Below are 24,343 nucleotides of genomic sequence, written 5' to 3'. Positions count from 1 at the left end.
TTGGGTCTTACTGACTCCTTATTTCCCTCAGCAGTGTCTCAGCCAGCTGTGGTCAGCCTCCTGTTTGTGTAGACTTGGCCTTTTAGGGAGAAAGTGGGAGCAGGGTGGCCTGTTCTCTAAAGGATACTAGAGGTCATTCATTCAGTAAGAACTCAGTGCACACTCAGCATGTGCCAGAAACTGTCCTGGGTCCTGGGGCTACAGGAGGGAACAAAGCACAAAAACCCTCTCTCCTTGGGACTTGTCTTCTAGTGGAGACAGAGAAGAAAGAAGATGAGTAAGATGTAGTGTAGCAGGTATGATGATAGTGTTCAAAGAGGAAAAAGTGAAGCGGGAAAAGAGGTAGGTGTCTGGGCGTGTGGGCAATTTGAGGTGCAGCCACAGGAATTTGAGGAGGGTGGGGGCAATTTGAGGTGGGGCCTTTTGAATAAAAGGTCTGAAAGAAGGGAGGGAGTTAACTTGCCAGGTACCGGGGGAGGGGCCCTCCATTGCCCAGGGCTGGGAGCATACTGGACCCTCGAGGATGCAGTCTACGGGGCAGAGCGGGGGTAGTGCAGTACAGAGTCTGGCAAAGTGCAGTTGGAGGGCACAGTCCCCGTTCAGACACCAGCTGCGAGTCCCGGGTCCCCATGACCATCTCACCAGAATGACTCAGAATTCAGGAAGAGACTTAAGATTACAGTTTTATTAGAGCATATGAACGAACCAAAGAACGGACACAGAATCTGGAAGGGTCCAAAGGGGCTTCCCATGATTGTCCTTTCAGTGGAATCTCGGACGCAAGACCTTCTGGTGTGTAACTTGCCAAGCAGGGCAGCTCACCTGAGCCTTTGGGGTCCAGAGTTTCTTGGGGCTTAAAATCACAACACCCACGTGGCTGACCTTTACTCTCCAATTCTCCCAGAGGGTGTGTGTCCCAAAGCCGCCATCACAAGTCACATTGTTAGACTGTCTGCTGTCTGAAATGCCCAAAGACATTCCTGTTACGCAGGACATTCTCAGGGCCTAGAGGTCACCTCCCGGTAGCTCAGGGCAAAGACCAGAATTGTGGGTAGGATTAATTCTTCCCTACACAGGGCCTGAGGTAGTCGGGGGAGTGGCTGGGTTTTGAGCAGTGACGTCTGACTTTGATGTTAGGCTCACTGGCTGCTGACTAGCAGGGAGGCTCTTAGGAGGGTTCCTGCTGCCGTGACTTAGAGGACATACTAAAGGACTCCCTGGGATGGGAGCCCGGGAGGTGGTAGGAAGTGTTTGGATCCTGTGTTTATTTTGCTTAGAGCTACGGGGTTTGCTGTTGTGTCCTGCTGCAGTCGTCGGGATTCCTGGGTCAGCCTGGAGGCAGTGGGCTTGGGTTGAGTTCAGTCCTCCTAGCTTCTAGAAAAGGGCGCTGGTGCCTGTGGGGTGGCGCTTGGGTTGGGCCTGGCCTCCAAGGGTGCCCTGGTGTAGGGGACAGACGGAGAGCTTAGATGCCCCCAGTGAGGGCCCGCTTCCTGTTTGCTCGCTGGTGTTTGCCTCGGCTTGTACCTGCCCCAGGGCTGTGAGGGGGAAGAACGGCGCTCAGCACATCCTCTGAGGCCCTCCCAGCACGGTTCCTGAGAAGACACACCCGGCAGCGGGGCTGGACGTTGGCCCCCTCCCGAGAGCCCTTCCTTGTTCTGGCCCTTGTCTTACTCGGGTCTCTCTTCCTGGGGCTCCCCACAGCCCCACCTTGGGCCTTTCCCCGGTCCCGGCTCCAGCCTTCCTGTTTCCCTCTTTGCCCCCCGGTCTCCTCTCTGGCCAACAATTTGTATCGTGTTGCTACAGATGGAGCCTCCTCCTCATGACTGTGCTGTGCAATTCACTCTGGACCTTCATTAAAAAAAAAAATTATAAAATGCACATAGTAGAATTGACCATATTACCAATTTCTAGGTGTACAATTGAGTAGCATTAAGTACATTCACACTGTTGAGCCACCATCACCACTAGGAACTTTATCATGCCAAGCCGAGACTACCCATATTTGTTTTTAAAACAGAAAATGATTAAACCAAAAATTAAGTGACATTCAAATTTCTAGTGGTGCTGTGTGGGGCCCGGGCAGTTCCCTGACCTCTGTGCTGGAGGGGACAGGTGAGAACATGAACTTGCAGGCCCCCTGGAATCTTCCAGAACTGTATCATGGGGGCCTCCCTCACTCTCACGCCAAATAAGGAAACAGCCAGATGCAGTCACTGAAGTGTCTCGGCTCCTACCGCCCTGTAGAGGAGGGACTGTCACTCCTGTCAACACAGATGAGGAAGGTGGCCAGACTGCCTCTGAGCTCACGGCAGGAGTCACTAGAAGCAGAGGTAGGCCGAGAGCAGGCAGCCGCACGGCCTCTGCTGTTCATTCACTTAACGTTTTTTGAGTGGCTGTTCCCTCAACTTCCTGGCTTCAGGGCGAACAAGACCCTCTGCTCTCTCCCTGTTTCCAGAGGAACGAGTGCTTGGAATTCTAAGCACTGGAGGCCATCTCTTAAGGGGTCAGGGCATTTTTATGTTGCTCTAATTTATGTTAACGATTGAGAACAGGTTACCTGTTCCTCATACTATGCTCTGTGTTCCTTTCTGTCGTACTTTCCATGTGTTGTAATTATTTATTAATCTCCAATCCCTAGTGGGTTCTTTGAGAGTAGAAACTGTCTTGTAAGAAATCTTTTTTAATGAAGTGTAGCTGACATACAATATTCTATTAATTTCAGGTGTACAACACAGTTATTCACCAGTTATGCACATAGTGAAATGCTCACCACGGAAACCGCAGTTACCATTTGCCACCACACACGGTTACTGCAGTATTACTGACTATATTCCTTAAATTGCACATCCATCTCCATGACTCATTTCATAATTGGAAGTTTGTAATTCTATCCCCTTCACCTATTTGGCCTATTCCCCAACCTACCCTGTGGCAGCCACTAGTTCTCTATGTTAAGGGAGGGTCAAGAGCACTTTTAAGTGAGATAATAGGTTCATTGAGGTTTCACCATTTTTTAAGTCACTATGATAACACCTGTGAGGACTCTGGACACCTTGTTTACAGAAGAGGCTGAGGGCTCAGAGGTAAAGGGACGCTCTTGGACCCAGCACTGGAATTGCCATTTGACCCCAGGTAGTAGCACGGTGATCAGGCGCCCCCATGCCACTGGATTTGGTCTTTCCACAGGGTCCCTAGCCAAATACCTGCCCTTGGGTTGGGGAGGGGACTGACATCTGAGTCATTTTCCTAGGACCAGTCAATGTGCTAAGTATGGGGGCAGAAAAGGGCTGAAATCCCACCCCACCATTCTGGCTTCCCTGACTGGAAGTGGAAGAGATGTGTGAATAGGTGTCCAGGTGCTGAGTAAAGGCTGGGGGTGGTGGTGAAGCAGGCCCTGTGGGCTACAGAGGAAGTATTTAACCCAGCAGAGGGTGGGGAAGCTTCTGGAGCCTTCATTTGAGCTGAGGCACCAGCAGGTGTTCGTGTGACCCACCTGGAGGACAGTGCTGCCCGATAGAGGGGTCATTATGTGTAGTCACTCAGTTGAAATACCGTGGTGAGTGTGAGGACTATAGACAGCATGGTTTTGGGCAGTTGGGGACCATGGTGAGGGCCAACCAGAGGCTGGAACACAAAGGGCTTTAACAGCCATGCTCAAGTCATCTGTACTTTGTCCTATGTGTAGATCAGTGGTTCCCACCCAGGTTATGCGGAATCCTCTGGAAGTCCACTGAAAGGGAATCTCCAAGGGTGAGCCTGCGGGTCTTATTTTTCACCAGCTTCCCGAAATGGTTCTCACAGCAGTTTGGGAATGACTAGATCAACATTTCCCACATTTGCTCAGTTATGCCCGAGGTCAATAATTATAAAATTCCTGTGTTTTCTTCTGGATGTAGTATTCCAGCAGGTCTGGGATTGGACGCCAGACTATGTAGCAAGCTTAGATGGGAACAAGAAAGGAACTTGGCCCTCATAGGCAGGGACACTGCTGCAACACCACTGGGGACGAGAGGCATGGTCAGGTTTGAGCTCCAGAAAGCCTGCTCTGGCTCTGCTGCTGTGGAGGAAACGGAGGGTGCTCAGGACTTGGGCAGGGAGCCATGCAGGGGGCTGTTGGAGCAGCCCAGGAAGATTTGGAAGTTGAGACAGAGTCTGTGTGGTTGGAGTGGAGGGGAACGGCTTGGAGAGATGTTTGCAGAGAAGACACTCCAGAAATTCATGATTGCCCAGGAGGGATGGACTTGATCCAAGGAGAAGGGGGCTGTGTGGTGGCTTCTGAGTTCCTGGCCTAGGTGTCCAGGGAGCAGGCTGGGGCCATTAAGCTGAGAAGGGGAGGCAGGAAGAGAAGCACTGTGGGCAGGAAGGCGGTCGGCTCCAGGGATGTGTGCCGGGCTCAGGTGTCCTCGGACTTGCAGGTGGAGGTTTCCAGCAGGGGGGTGCGGTCAGAGCTCATCCGAGGGGTCGGCGGGCAGAGGGGTTCACACCCTGAGTGTAAATGATGCCCTGGTGAGTGTGGGTGAGGAGGGCAGAGGGGGGAGGTTGGAGCCCTGAGGACTGGCAGCATTTACCGACAGACAGTGGAAGAGTGACCCAGAAGGAGGGAGGGCGGAAGAGAAGGCACGCTGGGGGTGGGGATGGGACAGCAAGCAAGAGAAACAAGGCAGGTGTCAGAGCAAAGCTGTCCTGGGTGGCCTTCGGTGTGGTGGCGAGGAGGTCACGGTGGTCCTCTGGTAGTCCCCCAGAGCACTTCCAGGGCATGGTAGGGACGTGGATGTCCCTAATTTTAAGGGTGGGAGGGGTTTGTACAAGTTTCTAGGTGGTATATCAGCTGGAGTTCCTGGTTTTGTTGGCAGCAAAGTAATTTACTGAAAGGCCATCAGGAACTGCCAGGAGGAGGCAGGGCTACACTTAGAAAGTGGGTAGGAAGCAAGTGCCAAGCAGCAGGAAGCACAGCCGTCTTTGAACTGGAACAGCCCAGGAGCCTACTGCCTGCCGGGGCGCATGTGGTTGGGCACAGCTGCGGGCAGTGAGGTGTGAGTGATGTTGAAATTCAGAATGCGCTTCACTTGCAGTGCCCTGCCCATCTTAAGTCCAGGCAGGAAGGGGAGAGGGCTCTGTCCAACTGCCAAGTGACACACCGTGGTAATGTAACTGCACTGGAGGGGTGCCCGTTTCTGACTCTGCAGCCTCTTGGATATCAAAGTGGAAATGTCAGGATGTTAGCTGGACATACTGTTCTGGCATTCATGCAAAGAGCTGGGCTAGAGACGTGAATTTGGAGTTGTGCATATAGGTGGCATTTAAAGCCACTGGATGACAGGCGGTGACCAGGAGTGTGAGTGTAAAGAGGGAAGAGAAGAGGAGCGAGGGGTAAGCGCCAGCCCTTCAGAGGTGGAAGGAATGAAGGGACTGAGAAGGGGGCAGTGAGGTAGGCGGGACGGGGCGGGCATGGAGGGCAAGCAGGGAGGAAATGGTCAGTCCTGCCGGATGCTGCTGGTGGCCAAAGTGAAGGACAGAAGTTTGGGGTGGGGTCTATCAGCATGGAGGTCTTTGGTGACCTTGACGAGCAGTTTAGGTTGAAGCTGGGGCAAAAGCCCCCCAGGAGGGGTTTAGGGAGAATTTGGAGTCCGTCACTATAGACAGTGTAGTTGTTTAGGGAGAGAAAAAATGAGACAATGGCTGGGGGATGAAGGGTGGGGCTGAAAGGCTTTTGTTGCCTTAAGATGGGAAGGGATAATGGCATATTTGCTTCAGTAGAGACGGGAACTCAGGGAGCCGGGCCCTGCTGGATGCACGCCTTAAGGCTGGGAGAGAGGCTGGGAATCCTGCAGGGACTGGGGAGGAGGGCTGGCTTCACAGGGAGCTGGTCAGAGAAGGCCAGGCATGTGAGTGTACAGTTGGTGGGCAGGTCAGGTGGGAGCTCATGGAATCCCACCCACGGACGGCTTTTATTTTCTCAGTGAAACAGCCAGCAAGGCTATCAGCTGAGAGTGAGGATCGAGGTCTCCCAAGATTTGGAGGTTTGAGGAGAGGAGAGGGAGTATGAGCAAACATCCAGGACCTCCCTATCCGGTGTCTGGGGACCAGGAGCAGCCACAGCACCTCTGCTAGAAATGCAGAGTCTCAGGCCCACCCCAGCCCTATTGAGCCAGAATCTGAATCTGCTTTCTAGAACAGGTGACTCGTGCACAGTCAAGCTGGACGAGCCCTGACGTGGAGGAAGGGTAGGGCCAGTGTCTGAGGGAAACGTGGATGGATTGCCAGCAGCGTGAACAACCCACGTCAGACGTGCCTTTGTTGCTCTTGGTGCTCGCTAATGGAATTTCAGCGCTTGGCTTTGAAAACTCCAGGTCCTTCTAACTGGTCGTGACCAAAAAACCCAACCCAAACTAAAAGAAAACAAAAACCCCAAACCCCAAAACCCTCAGTGTGATAAAAAGAAACTATTCTGTCTTCTTCAGAAGCCACAGAAATAAAAGCAGTTTCTTTTCTGCATCATAAGATCATCCTTGCAAATGTTACTTCTAACAAGGGAATCTTCTTAGACAATCAAATTTAAGAGGCTGTTGCTTTGTCCTGTGAAAGTAACCTTTAACTTTTAAAAAGCTTAGAATTCTGATTGCTTGTCTTCCTTAATAATGCATTGCCTTGACAATAATATTTAAATTGACACCTCTGTTTTGTAGAAGGTATAAATACCTGCGGGTTTTTTGTTAAGCCAGAGGGGAGCATTGGCACATCCCTGTTCTCCCACGTGCAAGAGTGAAAATAATCCCTGGGACTGCAAGGTTTCTTAAACAAAGGGTTGGAGTCTTGTCTCATTTCAGTTTGCCCCCAGGAGGTCAGGAGAGAAGTGAGAGGTGAGAACACCTCGGGGAATAAGGCCTGGGCGCTGCCTGAGGCCAAGTATAGGGACACTCAGATAGTACCAGGGGGCACACTGGCTGAGGTCAGGAACCTTGCATTTGTTCTGGTGCCAATCTGTGAAGTATCAGGAATGCTTCCCAGCAGCGCTTGACAGCCCATGTGTAGGGTCGGAGGAGAAGGCTGGTGGGGCTGATCCAGGGTGGTGGATTGGCAGTGGAAGCCAGGGCCTGGGTTCTCTGGATACTTGTGTTATGGGTGAAGGAGTGCAGAGTTCAGGTTTCTCATGGCGGCAAGAGTGATGGCAGGGAGGAGGCTGAAGGACTGGGAGAAAGAGGACTGGAGTGGGGTGAGGCGGGAGAGTGAGTGACACTCCCCACGAGGCAGCGGGTGAGGCCTTCGGATGCAGCTGATGTGGGGTACAGGGCGAGGTCCCCATGGCTGAAGAGGTCATGACACTGGCACTGCTAAGTTGAATGAGTCACCCAGCCTGTGTGGCAGCTGGATTAAGAGAACAGCATGGGCTTGGAGCTCATTTGGGATGGACTCCTGGTTCTATCCCTGTTGAAACTTATTAACCTCACTTTCTTCATCTCTGAGATGATCTGAACTGTTTTTACTACAGTACCTCTGACATCAAATGTGTGGGTTTTTTTTTCTCACACCAACTGATTCTCTGATTCTGACACTGAGTGGGTCACTTCTGACCCTATCTACCTGGAGTCAGCATCAGACCCCACAAGCTAAGGAAGGGCTCAGTCCCATAAAACTGCCTCCATTAGAGATGCCAGTTGGAAGTCCCAGGTTGTCACAGGTACTGTTACAGTAGGTAGATTAGCAAACGTGAGCAGGGAGGGGGCTGGGGACTTTGGCCGGTGTTTACATTTGGTTAGGTGCTTGTTTATATTCTAAACATCCTGTGTAAACTGTTCTGGCAGGATGTGGGGAGTGAGGGTATAGATAAAAGACCTGCCAAGACCAACTGTTTCCAACATGGAGGAGAAGTTGACCCTGACTTCACCTCAAAGTGCATTATATGCTCATTACCATATGAAATATCCCACCAGCTTGGCCCCATGACAGTTGGGAGGCAGACCATTTAAGGACAAAAAGAGGGAGTCCACCCTATTTCCTGGAAATCCCCTGCCTATTCCCAGAAAACACTGATGAATATTCCACCCCCTGCTCAGACTCCAGCTATAAGGCCACCCAGCCCGAGCCCGCGCGCACCCCCTCCTTGAGTGTGTACTTTTGCTTTATTCAACTACTCTTTGGTTGTACCTGCTTGACCTGCTTGTGAATTCTTTCTCTGTCAAAGTCATGAACCCTTTCCTGGGTTGAGGTCCCACCTAGGGTGCCAGGAGATCCCCCTCGATTGGATTTCCTGACAACAGTACTACTGTCCGACTGGCCATAAATAAATGCAGGGGGTTCCCATAATGCTCTCCTCAGGTTCGAGAGTTCTCTAGGACCATGCCCAGAACTCAGGAAAGGGCCTTACTGTTGCCAGTTTATTACAAAGGATGCAATTCTGGAGCAGACAGATGGAAGAGACGAGTGGGGCAAAGTTTGAGGGAGCGAAGGTGCACACAGGGTTTCCACACCCTGTCGGCGCACAACACCCTCCGATCACCCTGTTGTGTTCCCTAGCCTGGAAGCTCTCTGAACCCCAAACTCCATCATTCAGGAGTTTTATGGAGGTTCCATTATGTAGGCATGATGAATTAAATCATTGGCCATTAGTGATCAACTTATCCTGCAGCTCTTCTTCCTTCCCCCAGGTCAGGGGTGGGGCTGGAAGTTCCAACCCCCAATTCCCCCAGTTGGTTCCTCTGGCAACCAGCGCCCATCCTGATGCTATCTAGGATGATACCCCCACCTCCCCTGCAAAATCTCATCTCATTACCATCAACTCAGGTGTAGTTGTAAGGGGCCTATCGTGAAGGACAGGATGCTCTCTCCCTCCAGAAGTCCAAGGGTTTAGAAGCTCAGTGTCAGGAACTGGGGACAAAGACCAAATATCTATTTCTTAGGAAGTCACAGATAGAGATAATAACATCCATCTTGAGGGATTTTCAAGAGTCACAAAGAGAGTTTGTCCTCAATCAGAGGGGAAGAAAACAGGAGTCAGAGAAGCTGATGGGCTTCCAGTCTGGTTCCCAGTTGCCCAAGACAGCAAAAATGTAATATAATAATGATTCTTTAATGTCTACTATGTCACAGACAATGTCCCTGGTACTTTACTGATCCTGAGGGGCCGTGGTCTACGTGCGCACCCCCTGCGCTTGGCTGGGCAGAGGCACAGGAGCAGAGAAAGGGAAGGTGGAGGCCACAGGTGCTGGGGAAGGGCAGTTCAGTGTATGACAGCCCAGCACAATTATCCTTTTTACAGATGAGGAAACTGAGACTTGGAATAATGGAGTGATTTGTTCAAGTTCACAAACTGGGGCTCCCAAATGCTTGCTTTGTAATTTCCCGAGTGATAAGGGTGTTAGGAGCATCTTCTGTTCCAGTGTTTGGTCTTTGATCCCTGATCCCAGTTCCTGACACAGAGCTCCTGAATCCCTTGGAATTTCCTGGGAGACAGATAGGAGTATCTTCTAATGAGGGGCTCTTGTTGGCTCCTGGATAGCTTCATGGTGGGGGTGGTCATCAGAAAGACCAGGCCATCATTAGATGCTTGGACTTTTTAGCCCCACCCCTCATCCTCCAGAAAGGCAAGAGGGGCTAGCAACTGAGTTTATAATTTATCATTCCTACATGATGAAGCTGCCATAAAAATCCCTAAAGTAGGGGGTTCTGGGAGCTTCCAGTTTGGTGAACACATCCATGGGCTGGGAGGGTGACGCACACCAACTCCATGGGTACAGAAGCTCCGAGGCGTGGGACCCTCCCTGCCCCTGTCCTGTGTGCCCCTTCATCTGCGTCCTTTATCATATCCTTTACATAACCAGTTAATGTTTTTCCCTGGGCTCTGTGAACAAAGCATTGAACCTGAGGAGGGGGTTGTGGGAACCCTCAAGTTGTAGCCAAATCAGACAGAAGCGTGGGTAACCCACCTCAGGACCCACTACTTACAACTGGTGTCTGAAGTAGGGACAGTCCTGTGGCACTGAGCTGTTAAACTGTGGGGTCTGACATTAACTCCATTTAGATAGTGTCAGAATTGAATTTTTGGACACCCAGCTGGTATTGGAGAATTTGTTGGTGTGGAAAAACAACAACCCCCAAAACATCTGGAGTCAGACATTTAGTGAGTAGAGTTCTTTTCCTGTTAGTAGGACAAGAATATTCCAGGCAGAGGAAATGGAAGGATTTAAAAGCATGGAGTGGACTTGAGGCCTGTGTGAGCACCCCAAGAATTCCAGAGGGTGGGACTAGGATCAGTGGTGTGAGAGGTCACCTATTTAAGTAGGGCTGAATAGAAGGCTGGTGGAGGCTAAGGAGCTTGCATTTTTATCTCAATCCATGGGCTAGTAGTTAGCAGGGGACTGACAGCATGGGATCTATGTTTTGGTGAAATCACTTTGGCTAAAGAATGGCGAATGGACAGGAATGGGACCAATTAAGGTAGAGGTTAGCAAATGACACCTGGTGGGCCTGTTTTTGTGCCCACTGTGAGCTAAGAATGGGTTTTGCATTTTTAAACACTGAAAAATCAAAAGAAGAATATTTTGTGACATGTCAAAGTCATATGACATTCAAGTCTTAGCGAAATTCAAAGTTTTATTGGACACAGCCATGTTCATTCACTTATGTATTGTTTATGGCTGCTTTGCCTACAATGGCAGGGTTGAATAGTTGTGAAACAAGGTAATATAAGACATTAAGTACCTATGTAATATCCTTCATGTTGCCTCTTGGCCCACAGAACCTGAAATATTTACTGTCTGGCCCTTTAAAAAAAAGTTTGCTAACCCCTGGATTAAGGGCTATTGTAGTGTTTCAGACGAGGATAGTAACCATGGGGATGGGGAACACTGGATACATTTGTCAACTATTCAGGAGGTAGACTGACTGCCTATGAGGAGTGAAGAGAAGGAGGGGACTAAGACGATTCCTGGATCTCTGGGTTGAGCTCTGTGTGAACAGTGGAGCTAGCCAGGCCAGGATGCCCGGAGGGACAGTAACTGCTGGGCAGGGGAACACAGGGCCGGAGGGAAGAGCGACAGCAGTTTTCTGGCCTCTTTTGTGTGATGGTTTGATGCCTGGAGTTATGTGGTTTGTGTGTGTTATCAAACATGCTGAGAATATCCCCTCAAACGCTTTAGAGCCCGAGGCTGCTGTGGGGCACCTGGCGTTCAAAAGCCTTTCGTGCTGTAAAGGTGAGCTGGTACCTGTCTGAATGTCCAGCTGGATCAACATCAGTTCTGTAAAATCAGAGCCAGGCTCTAAAAAATGAAACCGAGGATTTCAAAAGGCCTGAGGAGGCATCCAGAGGTGGTGGGGTTGTCCCTACATGCCCAGTCTGCCCTCTTCCATCTAGCTGTCTGGTGAGGTTGGCATATGGAGAGGGGCAGGGCTTGCCTCTGCAGGTTGAGAGCAGCAGTAGCCAAGGGAGCCGATCCTTCCGGGGCCTTGGGCTCCTGCCGAGGTGTGGGGGCAGGAGCCATGGACTCTATCATTTGTCCTAAGGTCCTGTTTGCAAGGAGGCAGGCCAGGCAGGTTCTAAGTGCCGTTTCTTGGCAGGGCTATTCCCTCGATTGCCCGAAGACAGTGCTAAAGTGATAGGAGGGGAATACAGGGGGCTGGGGGGGGCAGGCGGGAGGCGAGAGACCCCTAACTGGTGCCCCTTCTCTAGGCCTGCTCCAACCTGGTAGAGAGAGGAGGAGGCACTCACAAAGCCGCCTCATTCTTTCCCTACTTCCTGTTCAGGCACCGAAACAGCCCTTGTTTCTGGGGCCAAGAAGGACTCCCTCAGGGCTGGAGGGTGTTTGGGGTGGACGGATGCCCTGTCCTGCCACCCTCTCGCGTAGGGCTCAAGCCATTTCCTCCTCCTTCTGTCAGCTGGATCTGCTGGAGTCTTGTTTCAGAGGCTTGCAGGGCACAGATCCCATCTCTGAGAGGCCTTCCTGGATTGCACACCTTCCCCCACCCAGACTTGCTCCCCGAACCCCCCTTCTCTATACCCTGTTTCTTCTCCCAGGGTTGGGAGGATGGAACTCTAGACTCTTTAAAGCCCAGGCTGGGGGTGTAGGGAAAGGTATGGGTCTGAAGCTAGACTTGGTTTCTGGCTTTTACCTTTGAGCAGCCTTGTCCTGCCGTAACGCTGATGAGAGAGACACTGAGGGGCTTTCCTTATGGTCTGTCTCGTCCTCTCAACTCTTCCTCCAGGGCTCATTCCCCTTTCAGAGAAGAGGACACTGAGAATAAGCGCCTCGCCTAAGGCAGTGTGGTGAGGGGCCATGGCGGGTAGGACCTGTGCTCGGAACAAGGGACAAGTGTGAACTGCTTGCTCTGTTCCTGATTTGAGCTTTGACCCCCACTTGACAGCCATTACCCTATACAGTGGAATTAACCTCTCTAGATTTCCTTTGCTTTAGGCTTTGAGCCCTATACAGTGGAATTAACCTCTCTAGATTTCCTTTGCTTTAGGCTTTGAGGCTCCCACACCAATGATGTGCCTTAAAACCTGGGTGCGAGTCACCTTTGTGGAGTGTTTTGGCCTGGGTCCACAATCCAAGGGTCAGGAGACTGAGAACTGCCTGGAAGCCTGGGTGTTACTTTGTGGGGTAACCTTGAACTGTCCTGAACAATCCTCCTGGATCCCTGGGCCTTAGTCTCCCCATCTGTAAATGGGGCTTTGGAGCAGTTCTGTTCTCTATGGAAATAACAAGGCCTCCTATGGCAAAGCTGATAGCGAATATGCTGGGCTATGTGCAGGGGCAGTTTACTTCTCCTAGCCCCCTACTTCCCGTAGCCAGGTCTGCCCATTACAGTCCTACTCACCCGAGCCAGGGGCCCTGCAGCACGGGGGCCCACAGGACCCAGTAGATCCAGCCACTCAGTGTTTCCCTCCTGGGAAGACCCTCGGGCAGTGGCTCACCTATCGCAGTACTTGGCCCTCCCTGCCCCATCCTGCCCCATCCTGCCCTGGCCTAAGACCAGGTCCTTGATCCAACATAGGGAAGAAGGTCCTGTAGCACCCGTTGGTTATGTGGCTTTATTCACAGACTCAGCACTTGCTGAGGTAGGAAGGAAAGAACATCTGGGTCCAGGCTGGGCCTGGAGATGAGGGTGGCTGGGAAGCCATGCACGGGTTGGATTTAGGAGCTCACAGGAGAGAACCTGTTGGCTGGGCCGGGCCTGTGTGAGGCGGGGCCAGAGGCAGGCAGCATGCGGAGACCTGGCCAAATCTGCAGGCAGCAGATCTACCCAGGTGGAGGCTATACACCAGGGAGGGAAGGACTGAGGGTTTCTCTGGGGCAGGGCTATAGGTGTGCAGCTGGGCAGCAGGCACCACGCCCCCACTCCCAGGGAAACGACGTAGTGGGATGGTCAGGACACCTGGCGCCTAGTCCTGCTGCTGCCTTGGACTTGATGTGTGACTAGCTGGTCCATCATGGTGTCATTGTCCTGCTGATGTTTGGACATTTGCCTTGGGGATCGTCCACATTGGGACGCTCTTGGGGACATTTGTTCGGAGGCTAGAAACCGCTGGATGGTGGGCCAAGGACCCAGAAGAGTGGGCTATGCCTGTGGAGGGATTGGGGCTGCGATGCTCCTCCCCCTTTGAGCCAAGCTTTCCTCTCCGTGGTTAGTGTCAGTGTCCTGCTGTGGCGCTAGGGGGAGCCATCTCCCACCGCAATCCAGGCCAGTCCTGGCCAAGGATGACTGAAATGTTAAAACTTTCTCCCCGCCGGGCCTGCTGGCTCCCAACAGACTTCCGGCCAAAACTCAGACAAGGAATCCGAAGGCTGGACCTCCTCCCCTAGCTTTCTCCCTCGTGAAGAGCCCATTCCCACCCAGTAGGAACGGAAAAACCAGTTCCCCAGGTCCACTCCCTGCCTGGGAATAGCAAAGTTTGGAAAGTTGGCAGGGTCTCTCTGGGCTGTCCAGGAAGGTGACCTAGAGGCCTGGGAGGCTTGGTGAGGACTCTGCAGGGCCCGGGGTCCGAGGTCACAGCCCCTGCCCCCTTTCTGCCCGGCTCTCCCAGGGACTAGGGTGGAGGGATGCAGGTGAGGGGCCATCAGCATTGACGGGAGGGGGTGCGGTGCACAGAGCCAGGGCGCTTGGGGATTTTGCGCCAGCGACGCTTGTCCCAGCGGCAGAGCAGCAGCAGGCGGAAGGTGTCCCGGAAGGCTTTGTTGCAGAGTGCGTAGCACATGGGGTTGATGGTGCTGTTGACGTAGCACAGCCAGTAGCCCAGCTCCCACAGGGCCCCGGGAACACAGTCCTTGCAGAAAGTGGACACCAGCACCATGATGTTGTACGGTGTCCAGGTGAGGATGAATGCCAGAAGGATGGCGCTCAGGGTCCGAGCCGCCTTCTTCTCCTTCACCAGTGAGAAGGTCTTCCTCTTGGCCAGCTGCTCCTTCCCACGGGGCTTCTGGCCCTTGCCCGCCCGATCGCGCCCTTTCCGGGTTGGCCTCTTGACTGTATTTGGGGAGCTCCGGGGCGGCTGCTTGGCTGGGGCCTGCGCCTGCACCTCGGGGTCCACCATAGGCATCTTGATCACCACCTCGGAGCCAGGCTCCTCCCCCTCCGAGGATGTGAGGGACTCCATGGAGCCTTCCTCCTCTTCCTCGTCCTCTTTCCAGCTGTAGGCCTGGAGGAGCTTGGGGGCCCGGCAACAGCGACAGCAGCGCCCGGGGGGGGTCCCCGGGGAGCCCTCGGCCCCCGGCTGGGACCGCTCGGAGCTGCTACTACTGCCCCCGCCCTGACCCGGCGTCTCGCAGCCCTGCAGGGCGGCCAGCTCCCGGGCCCGGTTCTCCGTCTCCCGGTAGATGCGCCAGTACAGTGTGCACATGACCGTGACGGGGAGGTAGAAGGCGGCCATGGCCGTGCCAAAGGTGATGATGGGCTGGGAGAGGAACTGGATGTAGCACTGCCCGGCCAACACCGTCCGCTCCCCTACCAGGTACTGCCAGAAGAGGATGGCGGGCGCCCAGAGAACGAACGACACCAGCCAGGCCAGGCCGATCATCAGGGCTGCCCGGCGGGGCGTGCGCTTGGCACGGTAGCTCAGGGGCCGGGTCACGGAGAAGTAGCGGTCAAAGCTGATGAGCAGCAGGTTCATGACCGAGGCATTGCTGGCCACGTAGTCCAGAGCCAGCCAGAGGTCGCAGGCCAGTGTGCCCAGAGCCCAGTGGCCCATAAGCAGGTACGTGGTGTAGAGGTTCATGGAGAAGGTGCCGATGATGAGGTCGGCACAGGCCAGGCTGAGCAGGAAGTAGTTGTTGACTGTCTTGAGCTCCGTGTTGACCTTGAAGGAGATGAGCACCAGCAGGTTACCTGTCACTGTGGCCAGTGACAGCAGGCCCGTGGTGATCCCAATGAAGGCCACTTGCCAGGGACCCTTTCCTGGGGCCAGAACGGTGATGTTGGGGCTGACGGCAGGGGGGGCCGAGGTATTCATGGCGGCCAGGTGGGACTAGAGGGACAGTCCCTTCCTCTAGTTACACTACAGGGCTTCGTCAGGGGAAAGTCATCACCTGAAAAGAGAGGACACGGCCTTTGGTTGGGCTGCTGGTCGTCTCTGATAGCCAGAGCGGAGGGTGCTGGGAAAACAGCCTCTGCCCTCTCAGAGCTTCAGCAAGAGGGCATGCCCCTCCCTTACCGGGGGCCACACACAGTTGTTTATAATGCACTTTCCCAGATTTGCCAGCAGCATTGGGGGGAGGGGGGTCTTTGGAATCCAGCGATCTGAGTCCTCATTCCAGCTTCACCGTTCGGACTCTGAGCCTCAATTTTCTCATTGGGAAATTGCTCCTAATTCCTGTCTTGCTTAGCTCATATGCCAGGAGTTAGGAGACTCGCTTTGTATACAATATTGCCCAAATTTCAAAGCATTTCACTCAATTTATTAGAGCTTTCATTTACCGAGTAGTTACTACCTGGAGGCACAGTGCTAACCACTTAACTGAATTATCTAATTTGACTGTTGTATGTCTCTAGAAGGAAAGTCACTTATGAGCCCCATTTCACCGATGCAACTGTGGCTCCGGGCAGTGACAGGCCTGGCCACAGTGACACAGGTGGTGAGCGTGCGTAGAACCCCCATTTCCCTCCCTCTCTCTGGGCATGTGGAGCTCCAGGGGGATACTTCCATCAAATTAGGAGAGATGGGGAGGCAGGGGAGGACTCTAGGGAAGATAAGGGGAAAGAGATATCTGTGAGTACGTGTCTGCACATTTTTCTCTGCATATGTTTGGGAGAGAGAGAGAAAAGAGGGCAGTGTTTGGAGCTGGATCAGACCCTGTATGAGGGCAGCAGGGAAAGCTGTGCTAAGCCTGTTCACTTGCCTGATGGTAGAAGGTCTGCGGTGAAAGCAGATAGTGGGGGCGAGGGCCTCAGCTCCCAGATAAGTGGGGGTCTAGCCCAGATGGGGTGTGGGAGGCCCTCTCCATCTCCCCATTCTGTTCCCAGACCCAAACTGAGCGGGGAGGCAGCAAGGGGAATGGGAAGATCCTCCAGGCTTTTCTCAAAGCTGGCACTAAGGGTGGGTATGGGAAGAGCCAAGACTGTTAGCAACCTACCTGGCCCCACAGCTCAGCCGTGGCCTCCCAGCTGTGTGTTTGGGCTGGTCCCTCTGTTCTGGGCCTCAGGCATTTGTCTGTCCATTGAAGAGATTGGGGTCTCTTCCTACCTGCAGCTGTGGCTTGAGGGGCTGTAGTGTTGGATAAATTCCACGGAGAGACGTTGGGAAGAGCCCACCATGCCTGGTCTGGGTCCTTGGGACCTGGTCTGTGAGAAAAAGACTAGGCCCTGTGCCGGTGAGGGGTTCAATGTGTGGCGCATAGCCTCAGTGGTGTGTGGCTGTGATGACGTGTGCCCAGAGTGTGTGTGGCTGAGGGCATCTCCGTTGCTTGTCTAAACTGTTGGTGTATGAGAGCAACTCTCAGGGCAGGCAGTTCACAGTGTGACAGCAGGAGCGAGAACTGTCAGGAGGTGCTTGTGTGTCTGGGACGGATTGCACATGATGGGGCAGGTGTCACATCACAGTGGAAGGACCTGGACTCGGGCCAGACTGTCTGCATTTGAATCCAGGTGACACCACTTACTGGGTGTGTGATTTCTGCTAGTGATGTCGCTGCTGTGTGCCTCAGTTTCCTCAACTGAAGAAGTGGGAAAACCTAGTCCCTAGCTAATCAATCAAGGAATTATTGTGTGGCTTAAATGAGTCAATAGAGGTAGAGCACTTGGAACAGCCCTGGCACCTGGTGAACATGAGGCTCCCATTGACTCTTAGCATGCGTAGCAGTGAGGGCTCCCTCCTGTCTGAATGGCTGCTTCTTTGATTAAAAATTTTTAATATTATGACAGCAACTAATAATAATAGTGATCATTGTTGTTATTTAGTGCTTCCTGAGTGCCAGCAGCTTATGTGCATTATCAGATTCAATCTCGACAGGGTGCTGTGCCCTAGAGATTGTTCTTCTCTGCATTTTACAGATGGAGAAGCTGAGGCTGAGAAGAGCATGAGAATTTGCACAAGATCACACAGATAAGGTAGGAACCAGGATTTGAGCCCAAGCAGTTTGCTCCAATGAAATTTTATTTACAAAAACTGATAGTTGGCCCGAGGGCCATAGTTTGCCAATTTGAATTTTTAAAAAGTTACATTATAATATGTTTATCTTGATTAGTGAAATTTTTTTTTGTGTGTGTGTGTATGTATGTCCCCTTTAAATTTTACAGTGTGGACCACAGCCCTGGGTATGAATTGCAAAGCGGTCCCTTCCTAGCTGTGTGATCATCAGCAATTACCTTTCCTTCCCCAGCCACCCTGCATCCCCCAGCTGCTGGCGATAATAGCATCCTAAGCACCTCTCTCTTCTTATTCCTGACCCCTCATTCTGATCCACAGCCCAGACACTTCTCACTGTGCTCTTCCCCCTCAGACCCCAGGTGCAGCCCCTCCCTGGTCCCCAGCTGGCTTCTTTGTACAGTGGAGGAGATGGACCAGCCTGGAGTCTGGGGAGATTTTACAGGGCCTGAAACCAACATCTGACTCTGAACAGAAAGGACGCAAGACCTCGAGGCAAGGCTGCAGAGGCGGAAGGCTCACCTACATTCTCTCAGCTGGGGTTGGAATGACATCTACTCATGGAGGGAACATGGCAACCTCTGCCTATCACAAGCTCTTGCAGGAAGCTGGCTAGAGCTTTGATGAATTAAAAAAGGCTTTCAGAATGGGGGACCTACAGGAAGTGGTCCTTGGAAGTGAAGAGGCTGGCAATCCCCCTCCTTAATGGCTGGAAGTCCCTTCCATCCTCTCATTTTAATAACCATATTGATAACCACCACAATTAGTTACCTCCTGCGTGGCAGGCACTTGATGTGTGATATCATTTTGTTTAATCGAGAGGACACCCCAGTGTGGGAGCCCTGATCTCTGTTTCAGAGTTGAAGAAACTGAGGCTCAGGGCCAAGTGATTCCCTGATGGTTTCGCATGAAGCAGTGGGCCTGTGTGCTTGCCACTTGGCCAGCCCCTGTATGTCCCACTCATGAGCTGTGAGCGCTAAGGCCCCCCATCTGGGATGCCTGGGGAAGGAGAAGGGCAGAGGTTCTGGGGAACTTGATTCTTGCCACCCGCTGGGCTTTTGGAGCCCCTAAAATGTAGCCCATGAACAGAGCCAGCAATGATGGCCTCTCCCCCACAGTCAGACATGGGGGGCCTCCCCAAGCCTCTCTCACACAGTGTTCTGCTCAGGAGAAGTTTCCCGGAAGCCTGCTCTTGTCCCTGCTGTGTCATCTTGGACAATCCCCTTAATTCTTGGCTGGGGGAAATCCTCTGTTAGTTCAAGGCTGCTGAGGGGTCAGCAAGATGATGGTTGTGAAAGAACTGGGCTTCCTGTGATTGTGGCTGATTCCCCTGGACTGAGTCAGGGTGCCAGGGTTTGGCAGCAGCTCCAGAATTTCTACAAAGGGAGGGCTTAGGGGCAGCCATCGGTAGGAAAGGGGGCTCGGAGCTGTATTTGGATAGCATCTTCTGAGGAAACAACCTGGAGGTGGGGCAACCGGTCTGTGAGGATTGCAGAGGGGTGGAGGAAGCCTCCCCAAGGAGGCCCTTGGCACTGCCTCTGCCTGGCTTCAAGGCCTGTCTGTGCTCTTGCCTCACTGAGTGGCCTTGGGCAAGCAACTGTCCCAACCTGGTGACCTGCAGGCTGTCTGTGTGTGAGGGCGCATGCACTGCTGAGTGAGGGTAAGAAAGGGCCGGGGTGCATTCATACCTTTGTGGGACTGGGTTGGGACTCATCGTCTGAGGGGTCTGGGAAGGTGGCAAGGGAGCAGGGAGATGCTTTTCTGCCTGTGACTGTGGCTTCCTGATGAAGGTTACTGGAGGCTTTTAATAATATTATTAATGTTATCATAGCAACTGATATTTACTGATTGCTTTCTATATACCAGACACGGCTCTAAGCATTATAGGCACAACTTAATGGACCTGTTACAACTCCTTGGAAATAGGTTCTATTATCCTCAGTTTGCAAAAGGGGCAGTTGAGGCTTTCAGACTTTGAAGACCTTATAGCTCATCAGCTTTGCAACTAGGATTTGCACCCAGGCAGTCTTCCTTCGAGTGTAACCTCCTGGGCCCCTACTCCAAACTGCTCTTGTGGGGGTGGGGGGCCCAACAGCCTCCTTGCCCACCTCAACTAGCTTGCCAAACTGTAGTATGAATAGTCAATAGTGAGGAATCAGTCCTTCCTTTAGAATGTGGCCTGTCTGTGAGAGTGTCTGTCATCTCTGTGTGATGTATGGTGACACTGGAGTGGGAAGCGGGAGCCCTAGCAGCAGCTCTCTGAGAGGCAGGGTAGGCGCTGTGTCTGCCTCATTCACTGCTTTGTCCCAGGGCTTGGCACATAATAGTTGCTCTATAAACATTTGCAGAATAAACACATGAATGTGTCCATGGGGTCCTCCTGCTTGCCTTCAGGGACAGGGCCATGAGGAATTAGCCTGTTGTGGGGCAGGACCGGCCCCACAGCACGGTCCCTCTGCCCTCTCCAGTTCCCACACCCCCTCATGTGCCAGGCCCGGTCCCCTGCCTGGCTTGAGAGCACGGGAGGAAAATGATCAAGAGCATCCTCCTCCGTAAAATGGATAAAGCAACCCTGTCTCACCTGCCGCTGAGAAGCTGAGAGGTGAGGGGCCAGGGAGGGGCCTCGGGTGGTGCCCATCAGTGCTGGGGGAGGAAAAAGCCAGCCTGGGCTCAAAGAGTTAAGGGATGAGGTCAGAGCCTCTAGCACGCAGGCCAGACTCTTGACCGCCAGGGCCCTGGACCAATCCCTGGGGGCTGGGGATCTGGCCGGTGGGAGGAAGGGGGAGGCCGGGAGGTGGCTGGGGAGAGGGATTCCGGAACACGAGGCTTGCTGACTCTTACCACTGGCCAAGGCGTGGAGAAGGGGGGTCAGAGCATGAGGAGTGCTGGGGAAGAGATACGGGAGGGAGGAGAGGAGCCATCCTGTGATTCTGGGCCTGGCAGAACCTGGACTGGAGAACGGGCACTACTGGGGAGAAGGAGGTACGAGGTGGGGGCAGTGGGGCTGGGCACCGGGGCCTCACATGGGCAGTGTGCAGGGTGCTCTGCTGCTGGGTCTCCTGCCTGGTCCCTTCTGCAGGGGGCCTTAACCTGGAAGCCAGCCTGTCAGAGGTGGCTCTCTTCCCCCGGGGCTTAACTTCTCTCTGGAGGTAGCTCTGCACCCACTCAAGGTGTACAGAACTCCACCTCTGATGCCTGGCAAGGGGGGTAAACAAATGCAACTGGTAACTTTTTCAGGCTCAACAGTCACCACTGGGAGTGCCACCTAGTCCTGGGGAGGGCAGCAGCCATCGGTTAAACGCTCATAAATGATCTGCTGAGCCGGAAGAGGAGTGTCGGCTCTAGAACCACTGCCAAATACACCCACTGTTGATGGACTTTAACCAGTTGCCTGACTTTAGCTGGACCGCGCAGGAGCCTGGCCGTTAGCAGGCTGCGCTCTAGACCACACTCTGCCTGGGGCCCCTGGCAGTGCTTTGCGCCTCATCCTTCTCTCCGCATGCCCCCTGCTCTCCACTCCTTGCGCTCCCCTCCCCATTTCCTTTCTTCTCTCTCCCTCCCTCCCCCATCCTTCTAGGCATCACCATGGCATCACAGTCGAGCAGAAACCCAGCTCTCTATTCACCCACCTCTCCCCACCCGCCCTCTGGAGTCAAGTTCCTGCCTCATAGAGCCAGCTGCTCCCCCACCCCGTCAACCTGCTCAGGGGGGTGGGAGTACAGCACCATGCTGGGGGTGAGGAGAATGGGGACTGAGCCCAGCTGGACCCCTAAATACCCATTCTGTGACCATGAGCATGTCCCGTTCCCTTTGTCAGCCTCAGTCTCTCAATCTGTATAAGGGGAGGTTCCTTTCTCCTTTCCAGGTCTGATGTGACCTCTGCCTAACCCCTTCTTGACACTCTGGACTCCTCTTGGTACTTTGGGATCCAGTTCTCAGACCTCCAGGCCCCACCCAAGGAGCTGAGAGCCGCCTCTCCCACAGCGGCATTCACCATCTCCTCCCCTGCCTTCTGGATCGTGGCAGCGATCACGGCTTGCCTAGTGGTTGAGGTCAGGGAGCAAAGAACTAACTCTCATCTGACAGCTCAGTGAGCAGCTGATTACGCAGGGACAAGAGGCTGTCCGGCTGCAGGAGACAGTCTGACTCCTTCCGGCCAGTTGCGGTGGGGGTGGGGTGGGTAGTGGTGGTCCTGGGTTAGTCTGGGTGGAGCTACAGGTATGTTTTGTGGGAAGAGGTGAACCCCTCTCCACAGCACTGATAACCCCACGCAGCATTTGTCTGAGTAACGCAATGAAAGCTGACCACCCCCCACCCCCAGCTGCCAGCCCAGGAGCTGGCCACTCTATAGGAATCAGAACTCCTGGCCTCCAGCCCATCCCCACACTGTGGAGTCCGGGGGGGTACTAGAATGGGTACCTGGCATGGGTGCTTGTTAGTATCCATGCATTACCTGGATATAGGACTGAGACCTGCCCTGCAGGAGCCCAAGATACTACAGACATAGGGAGGGGCCTCTGGGCCCCCGTACCCACAGGGCCACATTCCCTGGCCACCATGGCCATCCATGTGCCATTTGTCCCTGGAGACCCCTGGGGCTCTTGGCCTGGTCCCTTGCTGGCTTCTGGTCTGACACCCACCTTGGCATCCGGCTTGTCCATTTGGCCAGCAGCCTGGTTCAGTCCATCTTGGTGGGGCTGAAGGTGGATGGGGGTGGTGGGATTCAGGGTTCCCTGAGGGAGGAGAGGAGGAGGTTTTGGGACTGGCATCCCAATTTGGGGGGCTCAACCTCCCACAGGGTGCTGGTGGCAAGGGCTGCCCCTGTCTCCCTGCCCTTCCCACTCTGTTTCTGGGGTTCTGGGGCCTCTGCCTGCTATATGGTAACCTAAATCCCTCTGGGCTCCGGGTCCAGTTTTCTATGGAGGTCTCCATCTCCTCTGCTAGGTGAACCCCAGAAAAACAACAGGTCTATCTATTCAAAGCTGGGAGGTGGGGTGTTTAGAGCAGTCAATGTCCAGTGCTACAGAGACCCCTTGGCCATTAGACCCCTCCCTGGCCCTTCCTTTCTCTGGGGTCCATCCTCGTTTCCTTCTAGTCCTGGTCCCTGTCTTGCCCCCAGGACCCTGCTTCTCCTGCCCTCACTTTGGAGAAGCCCCTCCCAAACCCTCATAAATGTACTCACCATGGGGTCGGAGAGGGGTCTGTAGGGTCCTCAGCCCCACGGCCTCCACGGGGGCTGGCGGTGTCTCCAGGGACCCGAACACCTGGCTCTGGGGGGGAGCTGCGCCCTGTGCTGGCAGCCGGAGAGGCACAGTCAGTGATTGGCATGTCCCACCCCCTGGCACGCCAGCCCGGGTGGGGGGGGAGGGAGGAAGGGAAAGAGAGGGAGGGAGGGAAGGGAGGAAAGGAAGGGAGGGGGAGCTGGAGGGAAGCCTCAGGCAGCGTCTCAGTTTGGACCAGGTCCTGGAGCGTGGCCCCCTCCTAGAGCAGGGCACCCAGTTCCAGGCCCAAGAGGGAGGGAGTCAGAGATGAGGAAGATGAGCCTAGGAGGCTAGAAGTCCAGAACGGGAGAGAAGGCGGATACAGAGAGACAAACACCCACACCCACTGCACACAGACTCAGCGGCGCGCACACACACACACACACACACACACACACACACACTCACACTCACACACTCACACACCCTCACAAAGGCACACTCTGTTTCCCCAATCTCCTTCCCCCACCCAACCTTAGAACCCCCAACCCGAGTGCATCACGCCCCAACACACACGCCCCGGTATGCATATTGCCTCTTTCCCTCACACACATGCCGTGTCCCCTGCACATGCCCACGTGCCCACCCACCCACCCACCCAGCCCCACTCTCTGCTCTTCCTCCCTGCTGCGATGGAGCTAGATTCCTTCTGTTTGGAAATGACACATTGAGCCTCACGTGAGAGGCTCCAAGTTGGAATGGACCCAGAGGGCTGGTGCACCCGCCCTGGGGGCTGAGCAGACTAGCCCGTGCGCCGTGCTGTGTGCTCTTGTGTCTGTCCAGGCTGAGTAGCCTGGGTGTGAGGGTATACAGGTGTCTGAGTTTTGGGCATGAGGGGGGGACTGTGTGCCCAAGCCACGGGCTGCTGAGTGCCCTGCACATGTGTGTCCCTGAGCACCCATGTTCACTATGCAGCCTGTGTAAATACAGGTGTCACCCTGTTGGTCTGGAGCCAAGAAGGGTGTGTACACGTGTGTCTGTATTTAGCATGTGTCTGTGTGTTGCCCAACTGTGGGACTTGCTAGTTCTGACAAGTGAGGCAGCCTCTACCTCCCTGCTTGCTCCACCCCCAGCTTCCACTTGGGAGACAGACAGACAGACAGCTCTCCACCCAGCTTGTCAAACTGTGTCTCCCTTGACTCCCACTCAGGGCTTACAGGTGTGTACCTGGGAAGTGATGAACCTGCCCTTCCTCCCCACATGCCTCGGCTCCGTTGCTGGGCTAGTGCCCCCCCTCCCCACCCCACTCCCCCTGCCCTGCCAGGCCGGATTTCTGTGTTGAGTTGCCTCAGAGATAGAACCCCTGGGGGCCCTTTGCCATAGAGATGTGGGTCCTGCACAGCCCTCAGCTGGCCTTAGACACCTCCTGGGGAGCTGACCACAGAAGAGGGGTGGGGGGGCTACTGCAGAGCTGCCGTGTCCTTCTCCCCACTGGGCCATGCTGAAGCCCTGGGATGGAGGGTAGGAAGGGCTGGGGTCATCTGTTGCCCCATTAGGTAGATGAGAAAAC

The 24,343-nt window shown here is 54.0% G+C and overlaps 1 protein-coding gene and 1 long non-coding RNA gene across 4 annotated transcripts; one reads left to right on the top strand and one right to left on the bottom strand.

Annotated features, from left to right (window-relative positions):
• Positions 1–4,795: 4,795 nt before the first annotated feature.
• On the top strand, positions 4,796–19,992 carry LOC130684804 (uncharacterized). The gene is made up of 3 exons (XR_008999157.1): positions 4,796–5,370; positions 17,479–17,535; positions 17,928–19,992. It is a non-coding gene; the product is annotated as an uncharacterized LOC130684804 (long non-coding RNA).
• Positions 12,530–23,353, bottom strand: CHRM1 (cholinergic receptor muscarinic 1). 3 transcript variants are annotated; one of them, XM_036926405.2, is made up of 3 exons: positions 22,755–23,352; positions 22,213–22,305; positions 12,530–15,518 (listed from the first exon to the last, which is right to left on the bottom strand). In XM_036926405.2, exon 3 carries the CDS (start codon positions 15,440–15,442, stop codon positions 14,054–14,056), a length of 1,389 nt encoding a protein of 462 aa, XP_036782300.1. In that variant the 5' UTR covers positions 15,443–15,518; positions 22,213–22,305; positions 22,755–23,352; the 3' UTR covers positions 12,530–14,053. The 3 variants fall into 3 exon arrangements, with proteins under 3 accessions (XP_036782300.1, XP_036782314.1, XP_036782307.1); XM_036926419.2 differs by lacking the exon at positions 22,213–22,305 and having other exon boundaries at positions 22,755–23,353; XM_036926412.2 differs by lacking the exons at positions 22,213–22,305; positions 22,755–23,352 and adding an exon at positions 16,563–16,684.
• Positions 23,354–24,343: the final 990 nt, after the last annotated feature.

The sequence above is a fragment of the Manis pentadactyla genome, chromosome 9 (assembly GCF_030020395.1).
Source record: "Manis pentadactyla isolate mManPen7 chromosome 9, mManPen7.hap1, whole genome shotgun sequence".
Lineage (NCBI taxonomy): Eukaryota > Metazoa > Chordata > Mammalia > Pholidota > Manidae > Manis > Manis pentadactyla.
The sequence above is the reverse complement of the archived record's forward strand: the minus strand, read 5'-3'. Positions and strand labels throughout refer to the sequence as shown.

Excerpts from the sequence above, each read along its gene's own strand:
- CHRM1 (XM_036926419.2), bottom strand. The coding sequence starts at position 15,442 with ATGAATACCTCGGCCCCCCCTGCCGTCAGCCCCAACATCACCGTTCTG.